The 27,267-nt window shown below is 35.1% G+C and overlaps 1 protein-coding gene across 4 annotated transcripts in view; it reads right to left on the bottom strand.

Moving 5' to 3' along the window:
• The window catches only part of KIFAP3 (kinesin associated protein 3), a 136,764-nt gene extending 111,185 nt beyond the window's left edge, over positions 1-25,579 (bottom strand). Inside the window, exons 1-4 of one of the 4 annotated variants that reach the window (XM_072946142.1) lie at positions 25,564-25,579; positions 24,264-24,383; positions 5,745-5,876; positions 996-1,150 (exon numbers count right to left, since the gene is read on the bottom strand). In XM_072946142.1, the coding sequence (XP_072802243.1) occupies positions 996-1,150; positions 5,745-5,876; positions 24,264-24,343 (367 nt within the window). In that variant the 5' untranslated portion in view covers positions 24,344-24,383; positions 25,564-25,579. Of the gene's footprint in view, positions 1-995; positions 1,151-5,744; positions 5,877-16,488; positions 16,760-24,263; positions 24,439-25,281; positions 25,536-25,563 lie in introns of those variants that run through there. The other 3 variants (XM_072946141.1, XR_012062720.1, XM_006211105.3) reach the window with 3 other exon arrangements.
• Positions 25,580-27,267: the final 1,688 nt, after the last annotated feature.

The following is a 27,267-nucleotide window of genomic DNA, read 5'->3' as shown; positions in this document are numbered from 1 at the left end:
AATAATTAACAGGTATACACTGAGCCCCAGCTATGTAGTTGGAAACAAGTTCAAAGTGCTCATTTTTGCTTTTAAATAAACTGACAGCAGCTATTCAATTCAGTCAACAAATACACATTGATTACAATGTGTGTTAGATACTGTATTCAGGGCTAATTAATAAAAGTATATATTAGGCACAAGGCATTTTATTTTCTGTGGATGGAGAGAAGATTGATTAATTTGAGAAAAGCCCAATAAATCTTCTCTTTCACTTTTTTCTCCTTAATACAATCAAAATTTAAGTATTTGTAAGTTATTTCAAGGGCACCATATTTTAGAACTCACCGCTGATAAGACAAAGATACATAAACTTAATAAATACTATGGAATGGAATAACTAACAATTGAAAAATCTGAGATAACTTTCCATTTAAATGTTTGTACTTTTATTTTGCTCTGTTTGAGTTTGTATTATTCGAAGTATCTTCTATAAATAATCAAGTGTTTATATTTTAATGCCTTGATTCTTTTATGTAGGAATTAAAGACAAAAATGATAATAATAGAGACATTGAATGAAAAGGTAATTTTCCTAAGAAAGACTCATAAAACTTACACATATGACATACCTTAACATTTAAATACTTAGGTAATCCATTCAAATTATAAATTAAATGTCAATAAGAAATTCAGAAAATATAAATCTAGCTGTTGGGAGTAGAGAAAAACAAGCTTTCTGCCCCAAATTCTTTTATTATTCTAAAATCAATATGACAGACTTTTTTTTACTCTTTATTTCAGCATATGTGTATGCACACATTATACACACAGAGTATAAAATAGAATCAACAGATCATTTTGGAAGCATCTAACATAAAACCTGGCATGTAGGAAACTAGTTTACTTACTTATTCACAGCACTGGCAAAAAAACTCACTATTCAAATATGAAAAGTACAACTACAGTCAAACAACTCTGGTTTTGCATTAAAAAGCCAGGAATTCTTTTACTTACCTCTTCCTGACAGTGAATCACGGCGGTTCTGGAGATAGTACAACAGCTGCTCTACCTCACTGAGCTTTGAGGGATGAATAAGTTTACATTCTTCAACCACCTTCCGTGCCAGGGAAGTTATATCTGTGTTGGCATTGAGACTCTTAAGACGAATGCTGCAGGCATATCAGAATTTTCCAACTCAGGTATTATTAAAGTAAGTGATAACTTAAACAACACTTATTTTAAATAAATAATTTAGAAAACATTTAAATGTACCAGACATTGACCAAAAGCCTATAAAATACAAAAGTACTTATATATGAAATATAAAATATACAAAATAATATAACAAAATATTAGATATAATCAAGTTTAAAAGTGAAAATGCTTAAAGCTTAAAAAGCAATGACTTTCTTTGAGCTGGACAAACAAGATAACAAAAGGAATGTAATATCTACATCTGACTCTTCTATGTAGGACAGCACATTCACAGAGCTTATTTTAAAACAGTCTTTCTGATGTCACATATATAAAGTCTTTAGTTATTATTAGATGTGAAAATTCATACTATCAGAATTAAATCATTTTTTTGACCATACTCACAGTCATTTTATTTTTTCAGTTAGAAACAAGAACAACATTAATATTTTCAGTCTCAGTTGTTCTGGTGGAAATTATATGGAAGACAGAAAAAAAAAAAAGGAGGATGCATTTTAAGACCTATATGAGAAATTCTGAGGAACAAAGGAATATTGTTACATATGTTAGTACACTGAAAAAAAAAAAAAAAAGACAGTTTCTCCCTCCTTTCTAATGTAGTCCAGGACATTCATTGGAAGATCAGTAAGAAAAAGCTGTTCAAAGTCTGGAAACAATCGCCAATTTACATGGATTCATGGCGCCAAGAAAAGCTATAAGGACATAAAATTAGAGTGAAGACTTAAACTAGGGACAAAATATCTGTTGCAAGCAGATGCACTCATGGAAGGCTTAGATTCAAAAAGAAAAACATAAGAAAGTAGTCACTATATTGAATTACTTCTTCGTGAAGATGGCCAATTTTTGGAGAGACACCAAGGTAACAGGGACAGAGACTTCAGAAAAATGTCCTGTAGTCAGCATCTGTGAAATCACTATTCAGACACAGATGATCTCTCCTGAAAGAAGTCCAGTAGAGTGGTTTCGGTATTCTTCCCAGCTACATAATCATCCCCAAATCTGGTTCTCTTGGGAGTCTATAAACTATCTAATTGCCTTTAATAAATTTCTTTCATGCTTGAATTTGCTATAGTGGCTTCTGATATCTGCAATAAGAACCCTAGCAATACTCTGTCTCTTTATTTTAATTTTTATTTAATCTATTCGGTTGCTTAAGTTTCTACCTTTTACATCTTTTAAGCTGTTGAATATTTGTATATAACTTTACCTCCACATCAGAAACCAGAGATATAAAGGAAAGGCCATTCACAGAAAAACTCTCAAAAGACCTCTCCATGTTTAATTTTAACAACAAACTGGGACATCTTGAGTTTTCATAAATCTGACTGAGAAGAGGCACAGTAGAAACTCTACAGACATACATTTAAAAAATGTCTTACTAGTCTTTTTTAGAGCAGTTTAGGTTCACAGGAAAATTGTGCAGAAAGTATAGAGTTCCCATATATGCCCCAGCTACCCTTCCAATACAGTTTCTTCTATCATCACGATCTTGCAGTAGTGTGGTAACTTTTGTTATAACTGATGAATCAATATTGATACGCTATTACGAACTAATGTCTACCTTTACATTAGGGTTCATGCTTTGTATCCTATAGTTCTCTGGGCTTTGACAAATGCATAATTTCATGTATCCACCATTAAAGTACCATACAAAATAGTTCTACTGCCCTAAAAATGCCCTGTGTTCCACCTACTTATTCTCCCTTCCCTCATCCTCTGAACACCAGACAATCTCTAATCTCTTTTTACTTTAGTTCTGCCTTTTCTAGAATGTTATACAGTTGAAATCATACAGCATGTAGCTTTTCCAGTCTGGCTTCTTTCATTTAGCAATATGCATTTAGGTTCCACCATGTCTTTTCATAGCTTGATAGCTGATTATTTTAGTGCTAAATAATACTTCACTATATGGATCCAGAAAAGTTTGTTTACCCACTTGCCTACTGAAGGACATCTTGGTTGCTTCCAATTGTTGACAGTTACAAATAGAGCCACTATAAATATTCAGGTTTTCATGTGGACATGTTTTCAACTCATTTGGATTAATATCCAGGAGCACAACTGTTGGATCATACGGGAAGCCTACATTTAGCTTTGTAAAAGACTGCCAAAATGCCTTCCAAAATGGCTGTACTATTTTATATTCCCACCAGCAATGAATGAGTTCCTGTTGCTCTGTATCCTCACTAGCTTTTCGTGTTATCAGTGTTTTGAATTTTACCTGTTCTCATATTAGTGTGTAGTAGTATCTTGATTTAATAAAGCGGATTTATTAAGATCTAAAATCTTTTTTAGATTTTATATACATACATACATACATACATATATATATAGATATAATATATATATATAATATATATATATATATAATATATATATATAATATATATCTATATATATATATAGATATAATATATATATATTAGCAATATGATTCATCATCTTCCTAAATCCTTCCCTTATTAAAAGAGACAAAGAAAAAACAGGTAGGGCTAGAAATTTTAGAAAATGCCAGCTGTATGTTTACTGATTATTTCCATAATCAAAAAACAGACTCTTCATTAAGAGCCCATACCTCTTAAGAACATCAAAAATTCACACACACACAAATGCCTTTATTAATTTTGTACCATAACCATCAGTTTTTCATAACAAGATCATTAGAAAACTGGAATTCTGTTTAAGGTAGGTTTATCCATTCCTTTACCTAATAAGAGAGAATAAAATACATGTCTTCTGACCTAAGCCATAGTACTGACTACCCCAATTTAATGAAAAGTTTCACTTCGTACCTATCTCAATCTATATGAGTGTCTCCCTCAAAACTCTCACCCCTAGCTACCACCATTTATAAATCCTCTAAAGCTATCAAAAAACCATACTCTTTTGGCCTCACAATATGATTCTGCTCCAAATCCTGAATAGCCAGGGTTGAATATCACAAGATTGAGTTACCTAAGTTTTTTCCTTACTGATGTTTAAATCCACTTACTCTAGCCAGTCAGTAGTAACTCTTTCCAGGTGGCTGACTCTCTAGTGAATGCATCCCTTGTCTAGAAATCCTGAAGATTTTCAAACAATAATAACATTCTCACTTAATTCTAGCTGAGTAAGACTACTGACTACATTAAGAATTAAAACTAACTTTCTCTCATGAAATGTGGATGTCGGTGGTTCTAAAAGCAAAGACTCCTTCCTAATCTGCTACTTTTCTTTGTAATTCAGATTAACAAAATCTCAAGAGATTTTCACATATTCTCAAAATGCACAAAATTCAGGCAGCAATTGCAAACACACAAATGGAAGAAAGTGTGAGAGAACACAAAAAGTTGTGAGCATGTGAATTAAAATCTACAGTATGAGTAAGCGTGTATACATGTGTATTTTTCTTCAGTCTAGTGGGTTACCCAAGAACTCATTTATTTTTAATGAATTATCTGTGTAATTTAGTTTCCTTCTAACCTAAATAAGAAGATTAGAGATTTTAACATGACAGTAGGCAGTTTCTCTTTTCAGAGTGCTATACCCTGAAGTTTCTTAATTGCAGCACTATTAAAATTTTGGGCCAAATAATTTTTTTTGTTTGTAAGCAGCTATCTTGTGCATTGTAGGCTGTTTAGCAGCACCCCAGCCTCTATCCACCAGATACCAATAGCACCCTCCACTTATGACAACCAAAAATGTCTCCAGGCATTGCCAAATGTCACCTGGGGTGGAGGGGAATCATAACCAGTTGAGAATCCTTACTATATATTTAAAACACAGTGCTTTTCAGTGTGCTAAATACTATCACATGCACTCTTAGCACCCTGAATATACTTAATACCACCAAAGCACACTAAAATTAGTTTCTTTTTAGTTCCCAAATCAAAACTTTTTATGTAGGGAAGAATACTAGGTGATCTCAGACCTTCCCTACTTCCAGAAAACGATGGAAGGAGGGCAAGATCATCACAAGCACAACTGCAGACGAATGAAAAAGGCCAGTTCCTAAGGGGCTCCCGAAGGTATTTCAGAGGCAGGAAGGAAAGTTTGTAGAATATTGGGAGATCTGAGCCCAATTCATTAAGTGAGAAAATGCTCGTCCTATTACTAACATCTTCCAGAGGGCTAGATTTTTAAGAGATGAATTCATGGTACATGACCCACTTGTAAATTTTAGAAGTTGTATTTTCTGCAGTTCCAGGGAAGAAAGAGCATAGGATTCCCTAAAATACAAATTTCTTAAATCAAGCTGAAAAGTTCCACATAAATGTATCTTTTATAATTGATTTCACAAATTTCTATTCTATTAAATCCATTTACTAAATGGGATAAATAAAAATAGGCATTTTTCATTAGGTCCCAATTTGCTCACATAAACATGATTTTCTCTGGAATATACTCCCTATTTCTAGTTTAATACAATCTCTGCTTCACTAAGATAAAGTACCCCTAGAAGAGTGGTATAATCATTTATCACCTACGCAGATCTAAGTAACATCAGATTTCTATAAAGTTTGTATCAGGTTCAATACTTTCAAATGTGCACAAATGAAGTAAACTCACATTTTTTGGCATTCCTTTCGTTCTCCCAACATGGGATCCCCCATTTCTCCAAGAATGGTAGCTTCCACTTCATAATGAACAATGAGTGCTTTCTCTGATGGATGTACATCAATATTTCCTCCTTTAACTTTCCTATTAATACAAAACGAAAACAGGCATAGCTACATTAGAAACTCATAAAACATTCATGGTTTTTATCTAGTTTATCTAGTTTCTAGTTCCAAAAACATGTGAGCTGGATTAACAAATGCATTTAAATCAGATTTTCTCTTGACTTGGGCCGAGAAATATCGATTTTTCTCCAACTCTGTAAACTCCTTACTATACATAAATTCTTGGTCTTGCAAAAAGCACCTTTATGAATAGCTCTGAGAAAAAATACAATTACCCAAAGAATCAAACATAAGAGCAAGTGAATAAAACACACAATTAAGATGGTTTTAGAGAAAATAACCTCAAACAAAAGTCAGCAATCCAAAACCAAAGGTAGTTGTCCCCAAATTTATATTTAAAACAAAAATCAACCTGCCCAATAATTAGCCCATTAACTAAATCACAGAATGACATGAAGAAATTATCTAAACTGCAGTATTATATCGATTATGCACCATCTTACCTAATTGTATAAACTGAAGCACTAGGACCTAAATCATTCTTTAAATCACACTCAAATTGCATAACAAAATGCATTTACAAGTTATGTTCTATAGTAACATATCTCAAATTACAGTCTCATTAGTAGTTTAAATAGAAAATTTATTAGTAGTTTAAATAGAAGTGAAAACATAGAGTATTTGTCTTTCTTTGTCTGACTTATTTCACTAAGCATAATAGCTTCTGGGTTCATCCATGCTGTCGCAATGACGAATTAATCACTACTTGTTCTTGGCCGATTTAGAAGCTGTTAGATGTGTTTGTATTAAAAGAGATTGAGCAATGGAAATAAGCAAGATTTCCTACTGAAAAGAAGAGTAAGGATCTGCAATATGTATTAGGATGGTGATTAAAAGTCAAGTGTAGAGATAGAGTAGGAAATCAAGTATACCTACTCTGCTAGAGTCCAGGAAGGTCAGCAACTACACTGACAGACACACAGAACAAAGCTTGCAAAGAATAAAAGCAGAAACCAGGTAGGCCAGTAAAAAACAGGAAGTTAGGAAATTAGATACATACACACATTTTAATGAGAATGGTACAGCTTTTAAAAGGTAAATGGATACAAATTCAGGCTAGCAATCAAAAGCTAGAGAAACCACAGGAATCAAAAGTAAGAAGAGCTAAAGAAAAAAAAATGTAATACAGCACTAAAGAAACTACCTTAATTAAAAAGAAAACTAGTTACTTGCTTCCTGTTGAGATGGAGAGCAATCCCAGTACTGAACTTCTTATGAAGAAGGAGGTAACTGTATCCAATTGAAGAGAATCATAAGGATGAAATAAAAGTGCAGATCCCGAGAGTAGCCTCATACCAACACTTCCAACGTGGGTCTTCCACATATTAAAGACTGAGGGAAAAGCATAACTGCTATCTTCTGGTCTGGTATCTTGCTTTTCTCCGAAGAAATCAGATAGTGCAAGGAACCTCACCATTACTTTTTAGTTTTTGTTTGCTTGTTTTGTGTGTGTGTGTTTTAAAGGACTAAGTTAATTATTTTTTAAAAATTTCTCTACCACTAAAGCAATTTATTGTAGGAAAAACAGAATACAGAAATTAGCAAAGAGAAAAAATAAACTGAAAAAAAAATACCTAGAAGAAACCAACTGTCACCATTTTAGCACATATACATCCAGATATTTTTCTACTTGTATATAAATAATACACAACCAGAGAGTGTCAGCTCTAGAATTTCTTTAAAGTAGAGGCTTGAGGGTAGCAATCTGATAGAGTTAAAATTACATTTGAATAGCAATTTACATAAGATTGGCTCAAATATTAATTGTTTACATCAACGTGGGGGCTGATGGAGATTCTGGGATGGGTAATCCCCTTCCCTGTTCCCCTTGGTACTGCCACTGAATATATAAAATATATACATTACAAACTAAGTTCATATTACATATATGATGTGTAACATACTTTCAAAAATTACTATATAATGACTAAGAATATTTTGCCTTTAAAACTTCATACATTCACATTCTAGATACTCCATTTGTTGAACACCTTGATTCTTTATTTCTAACTTATGTTGAACAAGACTTACAGGATTCATTTGCAAAACATTCAAAACCACTGTAGGATACTTGGTTGATTTATAAAGTAGTTCTTTAAAGGCTCAAAACATTTTGCAATTCAGTTACTCCATATTTATGTATGATACAGATATTTAAAAATTGACAACTATGCTTTCAAATTCTATTTTGGTTGGTAAAATATTCCAGCTTATTTGGAAGCAATTATGAATTGTGTCTACGTGCAACCTGTGACAAGTACATATCTGCTGTTGATAGATATGTAGAGAAAATTGCTTTTACAATAGCAATGTGCCTCATCAAAATCTGTACTTGTATTATCATCACAAAATGAGTAATTTTATATTAAGTACTGACCTTCCAAACTGAATTTAACATGGCATTCATAGTGATATCAGACGTTTAACAATTGAGAGAATGAACTTCCAAATGCTCTACTTGGAATCCACGAATTAGATGAGAAAAAACTTAACCCATTATTGGGATTAACTGATTTACTATTTGTAGCATCTTATGACACTGATATTAAACTGATATCTTTCAACTGTTTGGAAAGTTCTTCTGCTAATGGAGCCTTCTCAATAACAGGACTGTTTCACCTCTTTTTTTTTTTCTTTTTAACACGCATAAAAAAACTGGAACCAAAAATGTGCTAAATTGAATTAGAAAGAGTTTTTCTTTTAATCTCAATATGAAGTCATGCTTCACAGACTCATTTATAAGATACACCTTCTCTGCCCACATGTTAATTTTCACCTTCAGGCAGAGTGTTCTTAATTACTAACTTGTAAAGTACATCCTGATGTTTTCAGAATTCTTGTGGTTGATGATACATTATGAACCCTAAAATAGGTAACAACTGCTGACTAGCATTATACTACATATTTATCACTGATTTTCTAGAGAAACAAAATTTAGCTCTTAATGTTTCATTAAACAGGTATTGTTTGAAAAAATTAGTACCATCTACAGCTACCTAGGGAACAGTTTCCTCTGAAATTGAGCAATGCCTACACAATGAGCGAACAGGAAAACCCACATGGAAGCAAGTAAGAAAGGCTGAGAGATAGTCTTGCCATAAACCCCACTTCTGGTGTGGTGACCCACAGTCGGGAGAAAACTCACAAACCCGAGCTTCTACCTGAAAAGTAAAAGATCTGAACCCAACATCTAGCACTTTTAAGACCTGCACCTGAGAGATGAGCCCCCAAAACATTCAGCTCTCAAAGCCAACAGGGCCTGCATCCATGAGACCTGTAAGCAAAACACAGAACCAGTTCTTAGAGGTCTTGTGTACGCAGACTCGCCCGCTGTGGAGCCTGCTGCAGGAGCAGCTGACAGGAAAGCGCCCAGACCATCTGTGCTTAAAGGACTGACCTGAGGGGCAGGCATCTAATTTAACACATGAGCCTACTGAAATACTCAAGATGGAGGCCGGCAGGGACCATCTTCTTGCTCTCCAGCTCCCCTGTGTCTCCCAGAAAACAGTTTGTACCTTCATCTGGTGTCCTGCTTATTGCAGCTGCTGCCCAGGGGACACCTCCAGATCACCTGACTCTGGCAGCCATTGGGGTTAAACAGAGGAAGAGTTCTTAAATGGCTACTATCCTCAGGAAACATTAGAGGCAACAGACTGTGGCAATCAATCTTTTTGTGAAAAGATCTGTTAGCTTATCTTCATATCTGTGAACCTGAGGCAGGCTTCTAAAAAAATACACATCTGAAGGCTGACTATAATCCTCTCCAGACACCTGAAAGGGCAGATGCTATCTTTGCACTCTCCCACTGTCACATTTCAGGGCACCAGTATCTTCTAGAGGGGAACTTGTACATTTATATGGTGTCTCAGTTTTTGTGGCTGCCACCCAGGGGACGCCCCTTGATCGCCTGGGTCTGGTGGCCACGGGGGCTTGTGTTCATGAGTTCAAAGGGACATTAGTGGAAGAAAAAAAAATAAACAGTCCTTAACTGGCTATCACGCTAGGACTCAGGACAGAAGGAGGAGACAGAAACATCCACCTCCCAGTCTTCACCTGAAAGAAGTATTTTTGCAAACTTTCAAAGCAGTGTATGGCTTCCAATCAGCCTGAATCCAGGTGCTAACTGAGATCTTCCCCTTTAGGACACTAACAGGTCTGGCACATCCTCAGCTACTAGTAACCACTAAAAATAAAGTAGGCTTCTTGAACAATCACAGAGGTTTGAAGACAACCAAGAAAGAGCCAGAGCATGGCTGAATGAAAAAGTTCATCTCCTAAACAAGGCCACTCCTTCCAGGCTGGGAGAGGTGGCTAGTTTATTTAACAGGTAGAAATCAATTCAAGGAAAATGAAACAGAGGAATGTGTTCCAAGAAAGAACAAGATAAAACCTCAATGAAATGGAGATAAATGATTTACCTGATAAAGAGTTAAAAATAATGGTCATAAAGATGCTTGCCAAGCTCAGGGGAAGAAAGGATGAAAAAAGCTAGAACTTCAACAGTGATAGAAAATATAAAAGTATCTAAAAGAAGTCACAGAGCTGAAGAATACAATAATTGAACTTAGAAACACAACAGAGGGGTTTAACAGTAGACTCGATGAAGCAGAGGAAAGGATCAGTGAACTCAAAGACAGGGCAATGGCACTCACACAATCAGAGAAGCAAAAATAATAAAAACAGAGTGAAGATAGCTTAAAGGACTTATGAGCCAACATTAAGCCAACAAACATTTGCAATAGAGGGGTCCTAGAAGGAGAAGAGAAGGAAAAAGGGGCAGAAAACTTATTTGAAGAAATAATGGCTGAAAATTCCACTAACCTGAAGAAGGAAATAGATACCCGGAGAGAAAACTCAAATTACTAGAATAGGAAATTAAAGCATGACATTACTACTATTATCTCTGACATTATAGAGATAAAAAGAATACTATGAACTACTATAAGCCAATGAAGGATAACCTATATGAAATGGACAAACTCCTAGAAATACACAAATTATCAAAACTGACTCAAAAGAAAAAGAAATTACAAGTGCACCTATACTGAGTAGAGAGATTGAATCAGTGATCAAAAATTTCCCAACAAAGAAAAGTCCAGGGGCCACATAGTTTCAGTGGTGAATTCTACCAAATATTAAAAGAAAAATTAGCAACAATCCTTCTCAAACTCTTTCAAAAATTAAAAAAGGAGAGAACACCTTCTAATTCATTCTATGAGGCCAGCATTATCCAGATACCAAAGCGAGACAAAAACCTCATAAAAATAGAATGTTTTTTATGAATATCCTTTGTAAAGAGATGTAAAAATTCTTAAAATACTAGCAAAAAGTATCCAGCAGCATATTAAAGAAGATAATACACCATGACCAAGTAGGGTGTATCCTGGGAATACAAGGGAGATTAAACATATGAAACACAATTAATGTAATACAACACATTAATACCATGAAGAAAAAATGTACATGATTACTTCAATGATGCAGAAAAAGCATTTGATAAAACCCAACACCCTTTCATGATAAAAGCATTCAACAAATTAGGAACAGAAGAAAATTTCCTCAATATGATAAAGGACATATATTAAAATCTACTGCTAATACACTCACTGGTAAAAGAAGGAAAGATCTCCCCTTAAGATTAGGAACAAGAAGAGGATGCCAGCTTTCACCACTGCTATTCAATACAGTACTGGAAGTTCAAGCCAGAGCAATGAGGTATGGAAAAGAAATAGAAGGCATCCAGACTGGAAAGGAAGAAGCAAAACTAAATCTGCAGATGACATGATATCATATGTTGAAAATTACTGGAGCCAACAAATTCAGCAAAGTTGCAGAATATGTAAGTAACACACAGAAAATCAGTTGTATTTCTAATATACTAACAATGAAAATTCCTAAAAGAAAATTAAGAAAACCATTCCATTTACAATCAAAAAGAACAGTAAGGAATAAATTTAAGCCAGGAGGTACAACATTTACACACTGAAATCTATGAAATATTATTGAAAGAAATTAATAAAGACTAACTAAATGGAAAGACATCCCATTTTCACACATTGGACAATTAATATTGTTAAGATAGCAATATTCCCTAAAGTGATCTACAGATTCAATACAATCCCTATCAAAACCCCAAAGCCTTTTTTGCAGAAATGGAAAAGCAATCCTAAAATTCACATAGGAACACAAGGGATCGTGAATAGCCAAAACAATCAAAAAAGAAGAACAAAATTTGAAGACTCACGCTTCCCAATTTTGAAATGTACTACAAAGCTACAGTAATCAAAACAGTGAGATATTAGCATAAAGAAAGACATATATGTCAATAGAATAGAATTGAGTCCAAGAACAAACCCCTATACCTACTACAGTCAGCTGATTTTCAACAAGGGTGGCAAGACCTCTCATTGGAGGAAAGAACATCTCTTTAACAAATGGTGCTAAAACAACTGGATATCCATATGCAAAAGAATGAAATTGAATCCTTTCTTCATTCCACACAATTAACTCAAAATTGATCAAAGACATACATTTTATAGCTAAACATGTAAAACTCTTAGAAAACGGGGGGGGGGGGGGTTCATGACCTTGAATTTGGCAATGGTTTCTTAAATAATGCCATCAAAAGCAAATACAACAAAAGAAAAACATAAATTTAAAACTTTTACATATGAAAGGATACCTTGAAGACAGCAAAAACACAATACACAGAATGGGACAAAATATTTGCAAATTATTTATTTGCTAAGCATCTAGTATCTGGAACATTTAAAGAAGACAGACAAAGGCCAAGTGGCACATGAAATGTCACTAGTAACTAGGGTAATGTAAATCAAAACCATAATAAGATACCACTTCACATCCATTAAAATGTCTACACTTAAAAAAAAAAAACAACAGAAAACAGTAAGAGTTGGTGAGGACGTAGAAAAATTGGAATTTTCATATACTGCTAGTAGAAATGTAAAATGGTGCATCTAGTGTAGAAAATAGTTTGGTGGTTCCTCAATGAGTAAAACGCAGAATTAGCATTTGACCCAGCAACAACTAGGTATATACTAAACAAGAGAAAACAGGTGTTCGAACAAAAACTAGTACAGGAATGTTCACAGCAGCTTTATTCACAATAGCCAACAGATGGAAACAACCTAAGTGTCCATCAAAGGTGAATGAGCAAACAAGATATGCTATATCCATGCAATGAATTATTACTCAGCTTATAAAAGGAATGAAGTACTGATGAATGCTATAACATGAAGATTAAAAATATTTTACTGTGTGAACAAAGCTTTACACAAAGGCCATATACTTATTTCACTTATCATCAGCTCACAGCATGTATCATAAATACAGTAAGTACTTTTGGTAATATACTATTTAAAGTCTGTATTCCTTGCTACATCATAATCACCACAGAGGCTGGGGAAAGTTTTCATCTAATACTTTTAATCATTTGGCTGAGTGACTTTTACAGGGTAGCATTTCAAATAATCATTGAATGAATGAATGTCATTCACTCTTAAAATCCTTCAGTGGCTCCTCATTGCTCTTATAAGTCTCAGCTCTATATTACAGCTCATCAAGTCCTATATGATTTGGCCCATTTTTCTTTCTAGCCTTATTCTCAATTCATTTAATCACTATTCAGTGAATTCGTATGTTCCAGGTACTGCTCTGCGTGCTGAAGATACAACAGGAAGTAAGTACACTATACTTTACCCTTTCGAAGCTTATAGGGTAGCAGGAAAGACAAATAATAATAAAGTAGTAAGAGTTGGGAAAGACAAGGTATTACGTATCATGGGAAGCTAGCAGATATATCCGACCTGGATGATGGTCTGGGGGGTGGGAAAGGGCAGCTCAGAAAAGACCTAGAAACAGTGACATTAATGCTAAAACAGGAAAGATGAAGAGTTAGCTAAGTAAAGAACACGGCAAGTTCCAGACAATGGGAAGGGCATTTGTAATCTAACACTGAAACACACAGGGATCTAAAAGAAGTTATTTCTGCAATATTATGGTTACCAGGGGAAAAGGTGGTAGGAAGGGATAAATTTGGGAGTCTGAGACTCACAAATGTTGGCCACTGTATATAAAAATAGATTAAAAAATTTTTTCTGTATAGCACAGGGAACTATACTCAATATCTTGTAATAACCTTTAATGAAAAAGAATATGAAAACAAATGTATGTATATGTATGACTGGGACACTGTGCTGTACACCAGAAATGGACACATTGTAACTGACTATACTTCAATTTAAAAAAATAAATAAATAAACAGAAAAAAAAAGTTACTTCTGTAAGGCTGAAATATGGAATTGCTGGGGGCAGGAGGGGAACAGGGAGAGATGAAGCTAAAATGGTAGGTGCTCTAAGAGCAATGGAAAGCCATCAGAGAGTTTTAAGATGCCAAAAAAGGAAAAAATCTCTGGCTATTAACTGTCTATGTATTTGTGTGTGTATCTGATTAAGGATATGAACTGTCTATTTAATCATTTCCCCAGTGACCAGAACAATGCTAGGCATGCACTAGGTATTTGGTAAGAATGTATTAAGCCCTACTGAATCAAAACACTAACTGGTAGCAGAACAAAAAATGAAACCCGATTTTTTTGGTTCTATAATCTATTAACCTATGTAAACATAGAGATTAGAGATTCCTCAGTGATAACTCCAATTAAATGACTGAAATTAACTAATTAAAATTAGAGTGAATCAATTAGATTGAAAACATACCGCTCTGTTAAAAACAAAATAATAAAAGTAGAAATATTACAAAAAGAATATATGTAATTATTATCAAAGAACTAACCATGAAAACAGAAGGTTCTGTCAGACACCATAGGCCATCTGGCCTGCATGATTATGTGTCAGATGCATATTTCTAATCTGAAAGTGGACAATGCAAACTTCCTATTAGCTACATTGTCAAAATTAGAATTGAGAAGTGTATATTTCAACCTTTCCAGATTCTGACCTTATTTTACTTCAAACATTACAGTGACTCATTTGATTTTGTTTTTTGAACTCTGCATAATATAGTTTTGAAAGTAAGCAGTAGGTTGAGAATTACAAGTCATAGTATACCTAAGGGACCACTGGGTACAAGAATCTAAGGAAAACTATCTTCTGTCACAACCATATGACATGAATATAAGCCAATGGTGTAATAGTGATTCTTTGCTCTAGGACAATCTTGAATTTAAAGTTGAAGGAGAAAGAATTTGTTTTCTTCCACAGAATTTTGAATTGAGATATTTTAAAAGGTTGATGTAAGCAAAATTAAGAGAGGAAATAAATACTGACTACATACTTGTCATGATTAGATTTTTTTCTAAAACTTTTACTGATAAAGCCTGGTTATTTAATAATTTCAGACACATTTATACAAAAATGGGAAGGAAAGAAATACATGCCTCAGTCCTGCAAAGACAGTGAGTACAGCTGTTTGGCTGCGTGATTGATTTTACAATTGTTTCAATCCCTTTTAAGAGTCTATTAAAGGTTAGAAGATCTTTCTGCGATGATCAGGGCCCTGCCAGGCCAGGATAAACATATTCAGTAGAAGTATACTATGACTTGAAATAATGCCAACACTTTACATGGATGTTTTATCTTTTAGAAGTATTTTCATATTTGGTCCTCATACCTCTCATAAACTAATATTTGCCTCATATAAGGAAACTGTGTCCAAAAGAATACAGGTGACATTCTAGGGTATTTACCCAATCAGTAACAGAGGCTTAGCTAAAAATGGAGAGTCCTTTTTTTTTTTTTTCCTATTGAGTCACTGCTAACTCTTGGTCCAGTGAAAGGTATCCTTTTTATCAGGGGTGATTTTTATCTTTGACCAGAGTCAAATAAATAATCCCAACAGATTACATTTTTTTAAGGAGTAATTGATACTCTAAATATGTTCAAACTAAAGAAATGATAGCCTGCTCCATGTTAAGCTCTTGAACAAATCTCTTGATAATTATGAATCTCCCACAAAAATTATACCGTATACATGGCATTCAAATGGGTGAAGTGGATGAGGAAAGCAGAAATAGCCTGGAAAGCAACATCTCAATCCAGCCTCCCATGAATTAAAAGCCACCGCTTCTTTCCCATTCATCATTTCAAAACCCCACAGCAGTGAACCCCAAACTGGAGACAGACAAGAGAGGCGCCAGAAGAATTCATTTCCAGGCTCCCACGTAATTTATCATTTGGGGGAAAATGGAGAGTCGGGGTATGGGGGCGGGGAAGGGCGAGGAAGACGCGGTTTACCCCGCCCTTCGCCCCTCGCCCCTGAACAATGCAACATAACAAGGAAACCATCTTCAAAGCTGTCAGGACCCGTCGAGTCAGGTAAGAGGCTGGAGAAATTCGCACCCCCGAAGGGCCCCTTCCTCTTTTCAATTTAGCTTTCCCCTCCCTTTCCGTGACTTCGCCCCTGTCTCCCACCCCCCTTCTAAGCTTCTCGCTTTGCCCAGTGACACCTCACGGCCAACCCAAGAACCTCTTAAGAATATCTTCAGGGTCCAGGTAAAGGAGGGTGGGACCGAGCCTTGGGGAGTCGTCACCTTTTGAGGTATCTGGCGTCCTCCCCCTGCATGGCGGCGGCGGCGGCGGCGTGGGGAGGATGAGGGTGTCTGAGGCCGGCGGGGCTGTTTCCGGGGACGGTGGCCAAAGTACCCCACACCCAAAGGCGATGACAGTCCTGAGGCCTGCAAGGCGGGGCAGCTGCGGCGCTGCGGTTACCACGGTGAGGCCACCGGCTCCTCCCACAGCTCCGAGGCCTCAAACACTGGAGCTCGCCCAGACCCGCCCAGAGCTGCCTCTAGCAGCTCCGCCTCAAGGCGCATGCGTCTGCCGCGCCGCGCCAGCACGCGCAGGCTCAGTATGCGGTGCTGGCCCTCGGGACTAATCTGACGCACCCTGCAGCAGGCAGAAGGTGAAGGCTTTTGCGGCAGATTTAAGCGGGCGTGGTTAAGGAGTGGCTCCGTGTCACCGCCCCCTTGAGGATGGGAATTGAAAGCGTCATCCCGGATTGAAATGTTAGGTCTTCAGCTTGAAGAGAGGGAAGGGGAATCGGTTAACCTTTTAATTAGAGAATGAAGGCTCTAGAGCATTGCATTCCAGCTCTTAGCTAATAACCTGTAACATGATGTTTGTATTTGGGGTCATTGTGGAAGAGGAGCTGCACTGACTGCACTCAGAAGCTCGAACTTGTACAGTCTCACCCTTGTACAAAAAGAATACTATTAATATGGACTTTGACCTAGTGGTAAATCTGTCACTTCCACTTTGGTATCCTAAATCTAGAATGCACCTTTATTTATTTTTTTTCCCACACAAAAAGAGCTCCTGATTACAGCTCCTCCACTGATTATTCCTAAATAAGGGTATGTTTGGAATTGTTTCTTCCAAGGCAGGCAAGTGTGGCAATACAGGCCATATGGAAGACGGGTAGTTTGTTTGTTTTAATTATAGTTGATTTGCAATATTGTGTTAGTTTCAGGTGTACAGCATAGTGATTCAGTATTTCTGTGGATTGTATTCCATTATAGGTTATTACAAGGTAATGGGTATAACTTCCTGTGCTATACAATATATCCTTATTGCTTATGTATTTTATATGTAGTAGTTTGTAACTGTCAATTTCATACCCCAATTTGTCCCTCCCCCCCTTCCCTCTTTCCTTTTGGTAACCACAAGTTTGTTTTCTGTATCTGTGAGTCTGTTTCTGTTTTGTATATACATTCATTTGTATTATTTTTTTAGATTCCACATATAAGTGATACTCATTTTGAACCTTAGCAAGTAATGTCCTCTGCTTTGAGATCTGTTCCCATGGACTCAGCTATCACATCTACGCAAATGACTTATTGATTAATTCAATAAATATTAATTGAGGGCCAGCTTTGTTCAAACATCAAACCAGATTCTAGGGACACAAAGAAGGCATCTCCACTCCCTCTTCTCATCTGTAATCTTATCACTTACTCTCTTCTTGTTCTATGTTTTCAGTCACTTTGGGCCATGTCTACATAGTTGTTCCATTGCCTTTTTCAAATGCAATAAATTAAAGCAGTGCACTGCATGGAATATTAAATATAGACACAGTCCACATCCACTAAGACATATTATTTTTATCTGCCCACCCATTCACACCAGCTACACTATTTCTGTCAGTGTTGTAGTCATTCTTCTAGTCTTCTGGAGAAGAATATATGGAACTAACTTTGACGTCTTCCTTTGTATCATTCCCTATTATTAAATTATTACAAAAGTCTATCATTTCTTCCTTCAAGATATTCCTGCAATCCAGCTTTTTTCTCCATTCTCATTTCTACCTACTAGTCTAACCAGTTCATACTTGGGATACTGCAATTCTTTCCTAACAGGACTCCCTATTTTCTGTTTTTCCCAAATTCTCAAAACTGATACAAAATTTTACAAATTATTATTCATAGCTAGATTACCTTAAAACCCTCACAACACCTAAAATTGCCAGATCACAGTATCTATTAACATGCACAGCTAATATAACAAGCATTCTTGCAATGTAAACTCGAGATCAGAGATTTTGCTTTATTTACCTCTGTATCCTTAAAACAGCATCTGGCTCAGAAATGGCACTGAATAAACATTTGGAGTTGAAAAAAATGCATACCTGAGCTTGAAACAATAACAACGAAAATCTGGAGGAAATGTATAGAGGCCAGAAAGGAAAAGCTGTAACTTAGATCAGTAAGGAGGTAAAGTGAAACTGGGGCTGAACTAGAGAAGCTGTCGATCTGTAGCAGGAAAAGTACAAGATAAGCCTGGGCATTTTATTCTTGAAGTATTGAAATACTCAAAGATGAATGGGATTGTGTCCAAAAGACACTGGTCAATTTTGAGACAATTTACAACAAAAAGAATAATTACTGTGATTGATTTAACACATTAGTAAAAATCCAGGAGTCCACAATGATACTCAATAACCGACAGAAAAACAGAAAAACAAAACCTCACTTTCATTGATGCCAATGACCACATCAAATTTTTACTCTGAAAATTGATAATTAAAGGAAATAATTAAGCATTTAATCCAGGTCTTTTGAGACTAAACTATAATTTATCTCCTCTTAATGAGGGAAAGCTCTTCTTTACAGAAAATGACTGCTAGTAATGGAGAAAAATAATTATAGACAGTTACTATTTTGCAAGCCCCAAGAAATAATGGATTCAGGGACACCTCATCGATTTATTATAAAATAAAATGTGTCAAAGTTTCATCCCACAGATTTCTTGATAATTCTAAAAGGAAAAAGTGTTATTTTACCATGGGGACATAAATACATCAGTATTTTAAACAAACAAGTAAATTTAGCATCATTAGTAGTGGTAGTACCTGATAGTTTATGGGTAGGAAGCACATAAGATCATTTGTTAAGTATTCTTACCAGAAATTAATGTGAATCTAAACTGTTAATCTGTACAAAAATTAATAATTAGAAATCTCAGTTAAATAGAGTTGAGAGACCAGAATGGGGAGCTCTTCTGCCCTGTGATGATAACAGAGCTCAACAGGAAGACTTTCCTGGAAAGGGCTCATCCAATGAATAGTCATGAACTCTTTGTTTACTTCACAACTTCCTTTTCCTCTGTATAAAAGCATTGCCCTGCAGGGCACTTGCACATGGTTCTCCATGATTGCAGACCCCCAAATGCAATGCTCTGCTGAATAAACCCATCTTTGCTGGAGAAATATGTGGCAGTCTATTTGCTTCAGGTCAACAGATCTCACATGCAGTACTAGATAAAAAGATGGCCTCAAAAAATGGAGAACATCCAATTGGATATTAAGATATATCATAACAATAATAATTACAAGGTAATAGTATTGACAAAAGGAGAGAACCCAAATGGAACAAAAAGAGAGCCAACTCATGCACATACATAAACTTGAAATATGACATAAGTGAATTTTCGGATCATAATGGGAAAGATGTATTTTCAGTAAATGTTTTTGAGGCAATTGGTTATGCATATGTAACAAATGAAATTGGATTGCTATAAGCAAATGCTAATTCCACATTGAATAAAGAAGTGTGAAAAAATAAACTTTATAAACATTGAGAAACAAATATAAATTATCTTTATGACCTTCAGTTTTTAAATTTTATGACCTTCAATTTTAAACAGGATACAGAAACCACAAAAAATAAGATATTGATAAATTCATTATGTTAAAATTTATAACTTCTGATTATCAACCAAGACAAGAAAAAGAAAGTGAAAAAGGTAAGTCACATGAGAACTAACAAAGGATTAAATCAATTACTTCAAGATCCATTAGGAATCAAAAAGGAGAAGGCAAACAACCCAATGGGTAAATGGACAAAGAAGAAAAAGAGGAATTAGGAATAGCCAGAAACAAAACAAAATATGAAAAGATGATCCACCTCAGTAGTAACCAGGGGGCTGCCAATTAAGACCATATAAAGATTCAGTTTTACATCGACCAGAGCGCAAAATTTAAGAAGTCTGACAATACCATGTGCTGATGAAAATGTGAAACCTTGGAAATGATTTAGTAAACATTTTGGATGTGAGTGTACATTGGGACTACCACTTGGGAATAAAATGTCTTGCATTATTTTGTAAATTGAACAAGGATATCCCCTAAATGTTTGCAATCCTACTCCTAGTTATATAGCTCACAAAATTCTACCATATGTGCACAATGAGGTTTGTTCCAGAAGTATCGGAGCAGTAATGTGCATAATAGAAAAAGAAAAATGGAAAACAATTTCAGAATATTTTTGCAGGAGAATGGGTAAATACGTTTGAAATATTCACACAATACAATATTATGCAGCAGAGAGTGTTAATGAACTAGAACTATACAGACAACATGGATGAGTATTTGAAACATTATATTGAGTGAAAGTGATTTGCAGAAGATTACATAATTTTTAAAATTGTGGTCTAATTTACATACAATAAAATTCATTCTTCTTGGTGTGCAGTTCTATGAGTTTTGACAAGCACATGAGTTATGTAACCACTAGACAATCAAAATAAAGAGCAGTTCCATCATCCCCTGAAATTCCCTTCTGTTCCTTTGAAGTCAATCTATTTCCCCAACATCAGGCTCTGGTAAATACTGATCTGTTTTCTGTTCCTATAATTTTGCTTTTTCCAGAACATCATCTACATGTAAGCATACATGATATAACCTTTCGAGTCTGGTTTAATTCTTTCAGCATAATGTATTTGGGGGCCATCCATATTGTGTTTCATTGGTTTATTCCTATTTTTCTGTTAGGTAGTATTCCACTGTATGAATATGCCACAGTTTATTCACTCATCACATTTGCGTTGTTTCTAGCATTTGGGAACTGTGAATGGAGCCTCTACAAACATTTACACATAGGTTTTGCGTCAACTAAAGTTTTCTTTTCTCCTCAGAGCAACACTTAAGAATAGAATTGCTCAGTTACATGGCAAATATATGAATAACTCTATGAAGCTGCAAAACTGTTTTCCAAAGTGGCTGTGCTATTTTGCATTCCCACCAACATATGTGACTTCAGATGGAGCCACATCCTCACCAGCACTTGGTGTTATCAAGTTTTTAATCTGTTTGTTTACTCTAGTCATTCTAACAGGTGTGCAAGGATATCTCATTTGATTTAAATTGTATTTCTATGATGATTAATGGTATAAGTATCTTTTCATGTGCTTATTTACCATTTGTGTACCATTTTGGGTAACGTCTTTGTTCAAATATTTTGTTCATTTTTTGTAATTTCACTAGACTGACCACTGATTAGAGAGATAGCAACAGTTAGATAAGTAAAGATACAGAGAAATTATTTCTATCTAAAATTAAAGAGGACATCACTCAGATTTTATAGGTATATGTAAAAATAACAGAGAAATATTGTGAACAACTTTATACAGATACATATAATTACTTAAAATGGACAAATACCTGGAAAGATACACATCACTAAAACTGAGACAAGAAGAAATACAACATCTTAAACCTCTGTATCTTTGAAAGACATCAAAAACCTAATTACAATGTTTCACAGAAAAAACATTCCAGGCACAGCTTTGCTGACAAATTTTACCTAAAAAATAAGGTCAAATTACTTACTCATGCAGAAAATAGAGAATGAAGAAATATTTACCAACTCGTTAAAAAGGGTCAACATTATCCTGGTATCAAAGTCAGACAGAGACATTACAAAATAGAAGGCACAGACAAATATCCTTAGTGAGCATTTATGCAACAATCTTTAACAAAATACTAGCAAATTAAATCAGCAATGTATAAAAATATATACTATATTGTGACAAAAGAAGGTTTATCTCAGAAATGCAAGATTAGTTTGATAAATGAAAATCCAATAGTATAATTTACCATACTAACCGTATAAAGATGAATAACCATACAATCATCTCAACAGAAAATTGAGAAAATTCATTTGACAAAATTCACAATTAAAAAAACTATCAGAAAACTGAGAATAGAAAGTGACTTTCTCACTCTACTAAAAAAAATCTGTGTAGATTTATTTCTGGGGTCTATTCTGTCCCATTGGTCTCTGTATCAGGAAGTAAAATGCTTCCAGGTATGTCGTTCTTTCTCAAGATTGTTGTGGCTATTTGAGGCCTATTTTGTTTCATATAAATTATAGGATTTTTTTTTCTATTTCTGCAAAATAAAGTAGCACTGGAATTTTGATAGGATTGTATTGAATCTCTAATAACTTTAGATAGTATGGAAATATTGGCAATATTTAGTCTTCTAATCTATGAGCACGAGATATTTTCCCATTTGTTTTGTTTTCTTCATTCTCATTTATCAATGTTTTGTATGTTGATTTTATATCTTGAAACTTTATTGAGTTATTTATTCTAACAGATTTTTGTGGGATCTTCAGGGGTTTTTTTACATATACAATCATGTCATCTGCAAACAGAAATAATTTTACTTCTTCCTTTCCCACCGGATGTCTTTTTTCTTGCCTATAAATAATCTGATTAGTACTTCCAATACTGTGTTAAATAAAATGGCAAGAGTGGACATCCTTGCCTTGTTCCCAATCTTAGAGTAAAAACTTCCAATTTTTCACTGTTGAGTATTATGTTGGTTGTGGGCTTTTCATAGATGGTCTTGAGTATGGTAAGATAATTTCCTTCTGTTCCTAGTTTGCTGAGAGTTTTTGTCATGAAAGGACGTTGAATTTTGTCAAATGCTTTTTCTGCATCTATTCAAATGATCATATAATTGTCATATTTCTATCAGTGTGACATATGATATTTATTGATTTGCATATGTTGAATCATCCTTGCATCTTAGGGATAAATTTCGCTTGATCATGGTTATATGATCCTTTTAGTGTGTTTTTGAATTAGGTTGGCTAGTATTTTGTTGAGAATTTTTACACCTATGTTCATCAGGAGTCAGGCTGCATTGCTTTTGGAAGCCTTCCTGTTGATACCACAATTTGCTCCTTTTGCAAAACTGTTCCTCCTGGAAGCTATTCCTAAGCTTCAGACTTACTAAAGTGCTTTCTCTGTTCTCCTACTGCATTCACTGTACTTTATGGACGTGATTTATTTAAAAGAGTAATTCAAAAGATGTAAAATCATGGAATTTCCATTAAATTTCCAACTCACAGTTCTTGACACATAGTGATAACTAATAAATGGTAACTCCTGCTATATCAGATATAATTACAACCTTCAAGGATCATGTAAAGTAGTCACCAGGTATGTAAACAAATAACTTGAACATATGAATGCATGTCATAATGATAGCATGAAACAAAGTAGAATGTTGGCACAAAGGAGGGAGAAATCTACTCATGGTGGATAGAGGCTCAGAGTAGGACTCACAAAAGATGAATAAAACATTGCTTAGCAGAAAACATAACAGAAACATCCTAGGGAAAGACAATAGTATATACAAAAACAGAAACGTATGAAACATTATGGTATTTAGGTATTTGGGTATTTAGGTAACTGCAAGTATTTGAGATGGTTAGGGAATTAGGTTTGAGTGGGAGAGCAGTGAAAAACAAATTTGGAAAGTTCAAGATGGGCAAAATTGTAAGCTTGGTATAAGTGTGTGGTATTTGGATATTTTCTGCACACATCAGGAGCCATGAAAGAATTTTCATATGGGAAAATTAAATGTTGAAATTTATTATTTTAGCAATATTAATGTTCTATATTTTATAGCATCATAGAATAGAGATGTAAGAATTAACATTTTTTGGTCTCCAAATATGCTGCTTTTAAATTTCAATGCTGATCTGCTTCAAGAGTTCATAGAAAAATTCTTTCTTACCTTGTGACTGCCTTTGGGATATCATCAAATGGCCACTGTGGTCTAAAGAATCCATATCCCCTGGCTATTAATGCAGTCATCTTCTCACTTTTCAAATTAATTTGAGATCACGTTGCACATCTTAATGCAAAAGAGATTTCAGTTAAGAGGATCCTTTAAAATACATCCTCTTCTTGATGGTGGTAGCATCTGTTTTCAGCTAGTATGACGTAAGACAACAACTATGACATCACTGGGTTGCTCCAAGGATCAGAACAGGAAGGCATATAGCCTGGTAAGAAAACAATGAACCTCTGTGCTTTTTTCTTCCCCAGGTTCTCTTACAGCCTGAACCATAGTTGAGAAAATAGTTGTGTCAGCTACTTAATACATGTCAACCTGATGATCCTTAAAGACATAAAAAATGAATATTATCCAGTATAAATAGAAGACGTATTTAGTCACACACGTACACACACATTCATGCACACAAAAAAACGCCCATGTTTGTGAGCTTGCATGTGGTTATATGCATACATGTTCAATGGAAAGTTTTCTGCTTTTGTGTGTGTGCTTTTAGAGAGATGCACACGACGTGGTGAGGGAGGAAGAGGATCTGAGTATATCCAGCCAGATCAGATGTATTTGTTAACTTAACCACAGTTTATAAGCAGGCATTGCCTTAGATCTGAGTATGCAAAAATGAATAAACATCGTTCCTGACTTGAAGAATTGTATCTAAATACACACCAAGTGATTAAATAAAATTCAAAGTAACATATTCTGTGATAGAGCTATGATGTATCTCTGTAGAAATTGAGATGACTGTGGATTCAGACACCTAATCCTATTCTGCACAATGTACTCATCCAAGAGCTGAGGCTCTAAGATGAAGATACAGACCTTACCTTGAAGGAGTTCAAGTCTATGAATAGGCAATCAGAGAACAAGTAATTGATGTCTCAGTCGCATTGCCCACACATCTACATCCAAGTTTTGTTTCGTTTTGTTTTCCTGGATTATTTTAAACTGCTCTTACCTATTGATTTTGTTCTTATAAAGAAGATGCCACACCATCTCTTTTCCATTTATTGCTCAATTCCATAATCCCTCACTATGATAGAAATTTCATTTCTGTTAGAGATAGTTCAATACACATTTGTTTAGTGCATGTTACGTGTTCCAGGCACAATTCAGAGCTAAACTGGTAGTCCGGATGGATAAATTCAGGCAATAGCTATATTAACAATCAGATGTCTCCTCTGAAGCCTTAGTAGCAGAATTAAAAAATGTTCAGAGCATGACAAACTCTGCTGCACACCTCTGCTGGAATGAGTTGAAAGCTCGTTGGTCACCAAGGAGCACTCTGTCCTCTTCACCTCTTAACAAATGTATTGCCATAACGTAAGTGTTTGTGACATACCCTCTGGGTCACTAAGAACAGAACCAGAACTGCCAATTCATTCCAGATCAGTTCCTAGCAACTGCCAGTTAGCAATAATAACGTTGTTGTTGGATGAGGAATGAATTTGTGCTTCCAGAGTTGAAACATATGATGTTCCAGTGAATGACATAATACCAGCCTTTAAAGTCTGAGGCTGTAATTAAATCATGTGTTATGTGACTTTAAAACCTTAAATTTTTTTTTCTTTTCTTTCCTTTCCTTTTCCTTCTCCTCCTTCCTTCTTCTTTCTTCTTGTGTGTAGACAGCACATGTGTCACAGAAATAGCAGCATATTGGAAAAATAATTTTTTATGATTTGGGAAAATTTCTGCCAAACCCATGTCTCTTCAATGTAATCATTAACATATCAGGAGAGGAAGTAAAGATACATCAAAGACCCTGAGAAATGGTTGAAATAAGGTCAGAATCTTTCCTGTGAGTGTTAGTGACAAAAAGAACTTGAAATTCATTTTCCTTCAGCTCACACTTCAATACCTGTCTACATTGCTGCTTTTTTCTTTTTTTTAGGAGAGGTTAAAAAATAAGATGCTGCTACTTCAAGCTTGACAAATTGTGAAGTATTTCTCTCAAATCAGTCCTCTTCCTGCCTTTCCCACTCACTGGCATATGAACTTCTTTTTCTGTCCAAATGAGTCACTTGAGAGGATGTCAACGTTGCTGTAAATAAAAGATGCTAGTATGCCATCATGAAAAGAAAACAAAGGGAAGTAAAAAAAAAAAAAGTAAACAGAATGCTGGTTGTCCACTCGCCAGCCCTTGTCCTCCGCCAGACGTGGTGTCGTGTACCTCTCTTTAAATGGTCTCTTGACTGAATTCTACCAAATAATCTCTACCATAACCATGCGGGCACGCTGGTGAAAATTCCTCCATCTGAACTAAGGGAGCATTAACGGCCTAAACATTTTTAACAAGATTGGTTTTATTTTTACCTTATTAAAATGTTTTCATGGCTCCCAGAATACCTTTTGTTTTTCGACCTTGAGAATGTTGGGCTAGGATTAAATCCAAGGTCATTCTGTTGCCAGTATGTTTGAGTTTACAATATCATTAAAATTGAACAAATATGAAAAGCCTGCACTGGAAAGTCAAATGTAAACTATAGGAACACATACTCTACTCTTTCATTTTGCTGGTCAATTTACTCAGAGCGAAGGAAAAACAAAACAGGCTACAGGCAGTGTTCAGTAAATAAGTTTTGAAAGAATATCTGTAAACAAGAAGGGAAATCACCAGATAAAATGAACATGTCATAAAATAGTAGGTTCTGGATTTAACTTTTTACATGTTGGCCATTAGGGTAAAGACGATACAGAAATTGGGGCTTTTCCATTTTTTATTCTCTTAAACAATATCCTTCTTCACCGAGAGAGTAATGGACAAAAGGGAGATTGGGTGATAATCCTTTATTTACTTCTACCTCAGTATATATTTACTTTGTTTCTATTTTAGTGGTTTCTGTTGGCCTAAGGATAAATCTGTTTTATTGTATTAAAAAACTGTGTATAGTGGTATGGAAGGGAGTGGGAGAAATATTTATTGAGGTAATACTGTGGGCTAGGC

This window comes from Vicugna pacos, chromosome 21, assembly GCF_048564905.1.
Source record: "Vicugna pacos chromosome 21, VicPac4, whole genome shotgun sequence".
Lineage (NCBI taxonomy): Eukaryota > Metazoa > Chordata > Mammalia > Artiodactyla > Camelidae > Vicugna > Vicugna pacos.
Note: the sequence above shows the minus strand (reverse complement) of the source record. Positions and strands in the feature narration are given on the sequence as shown.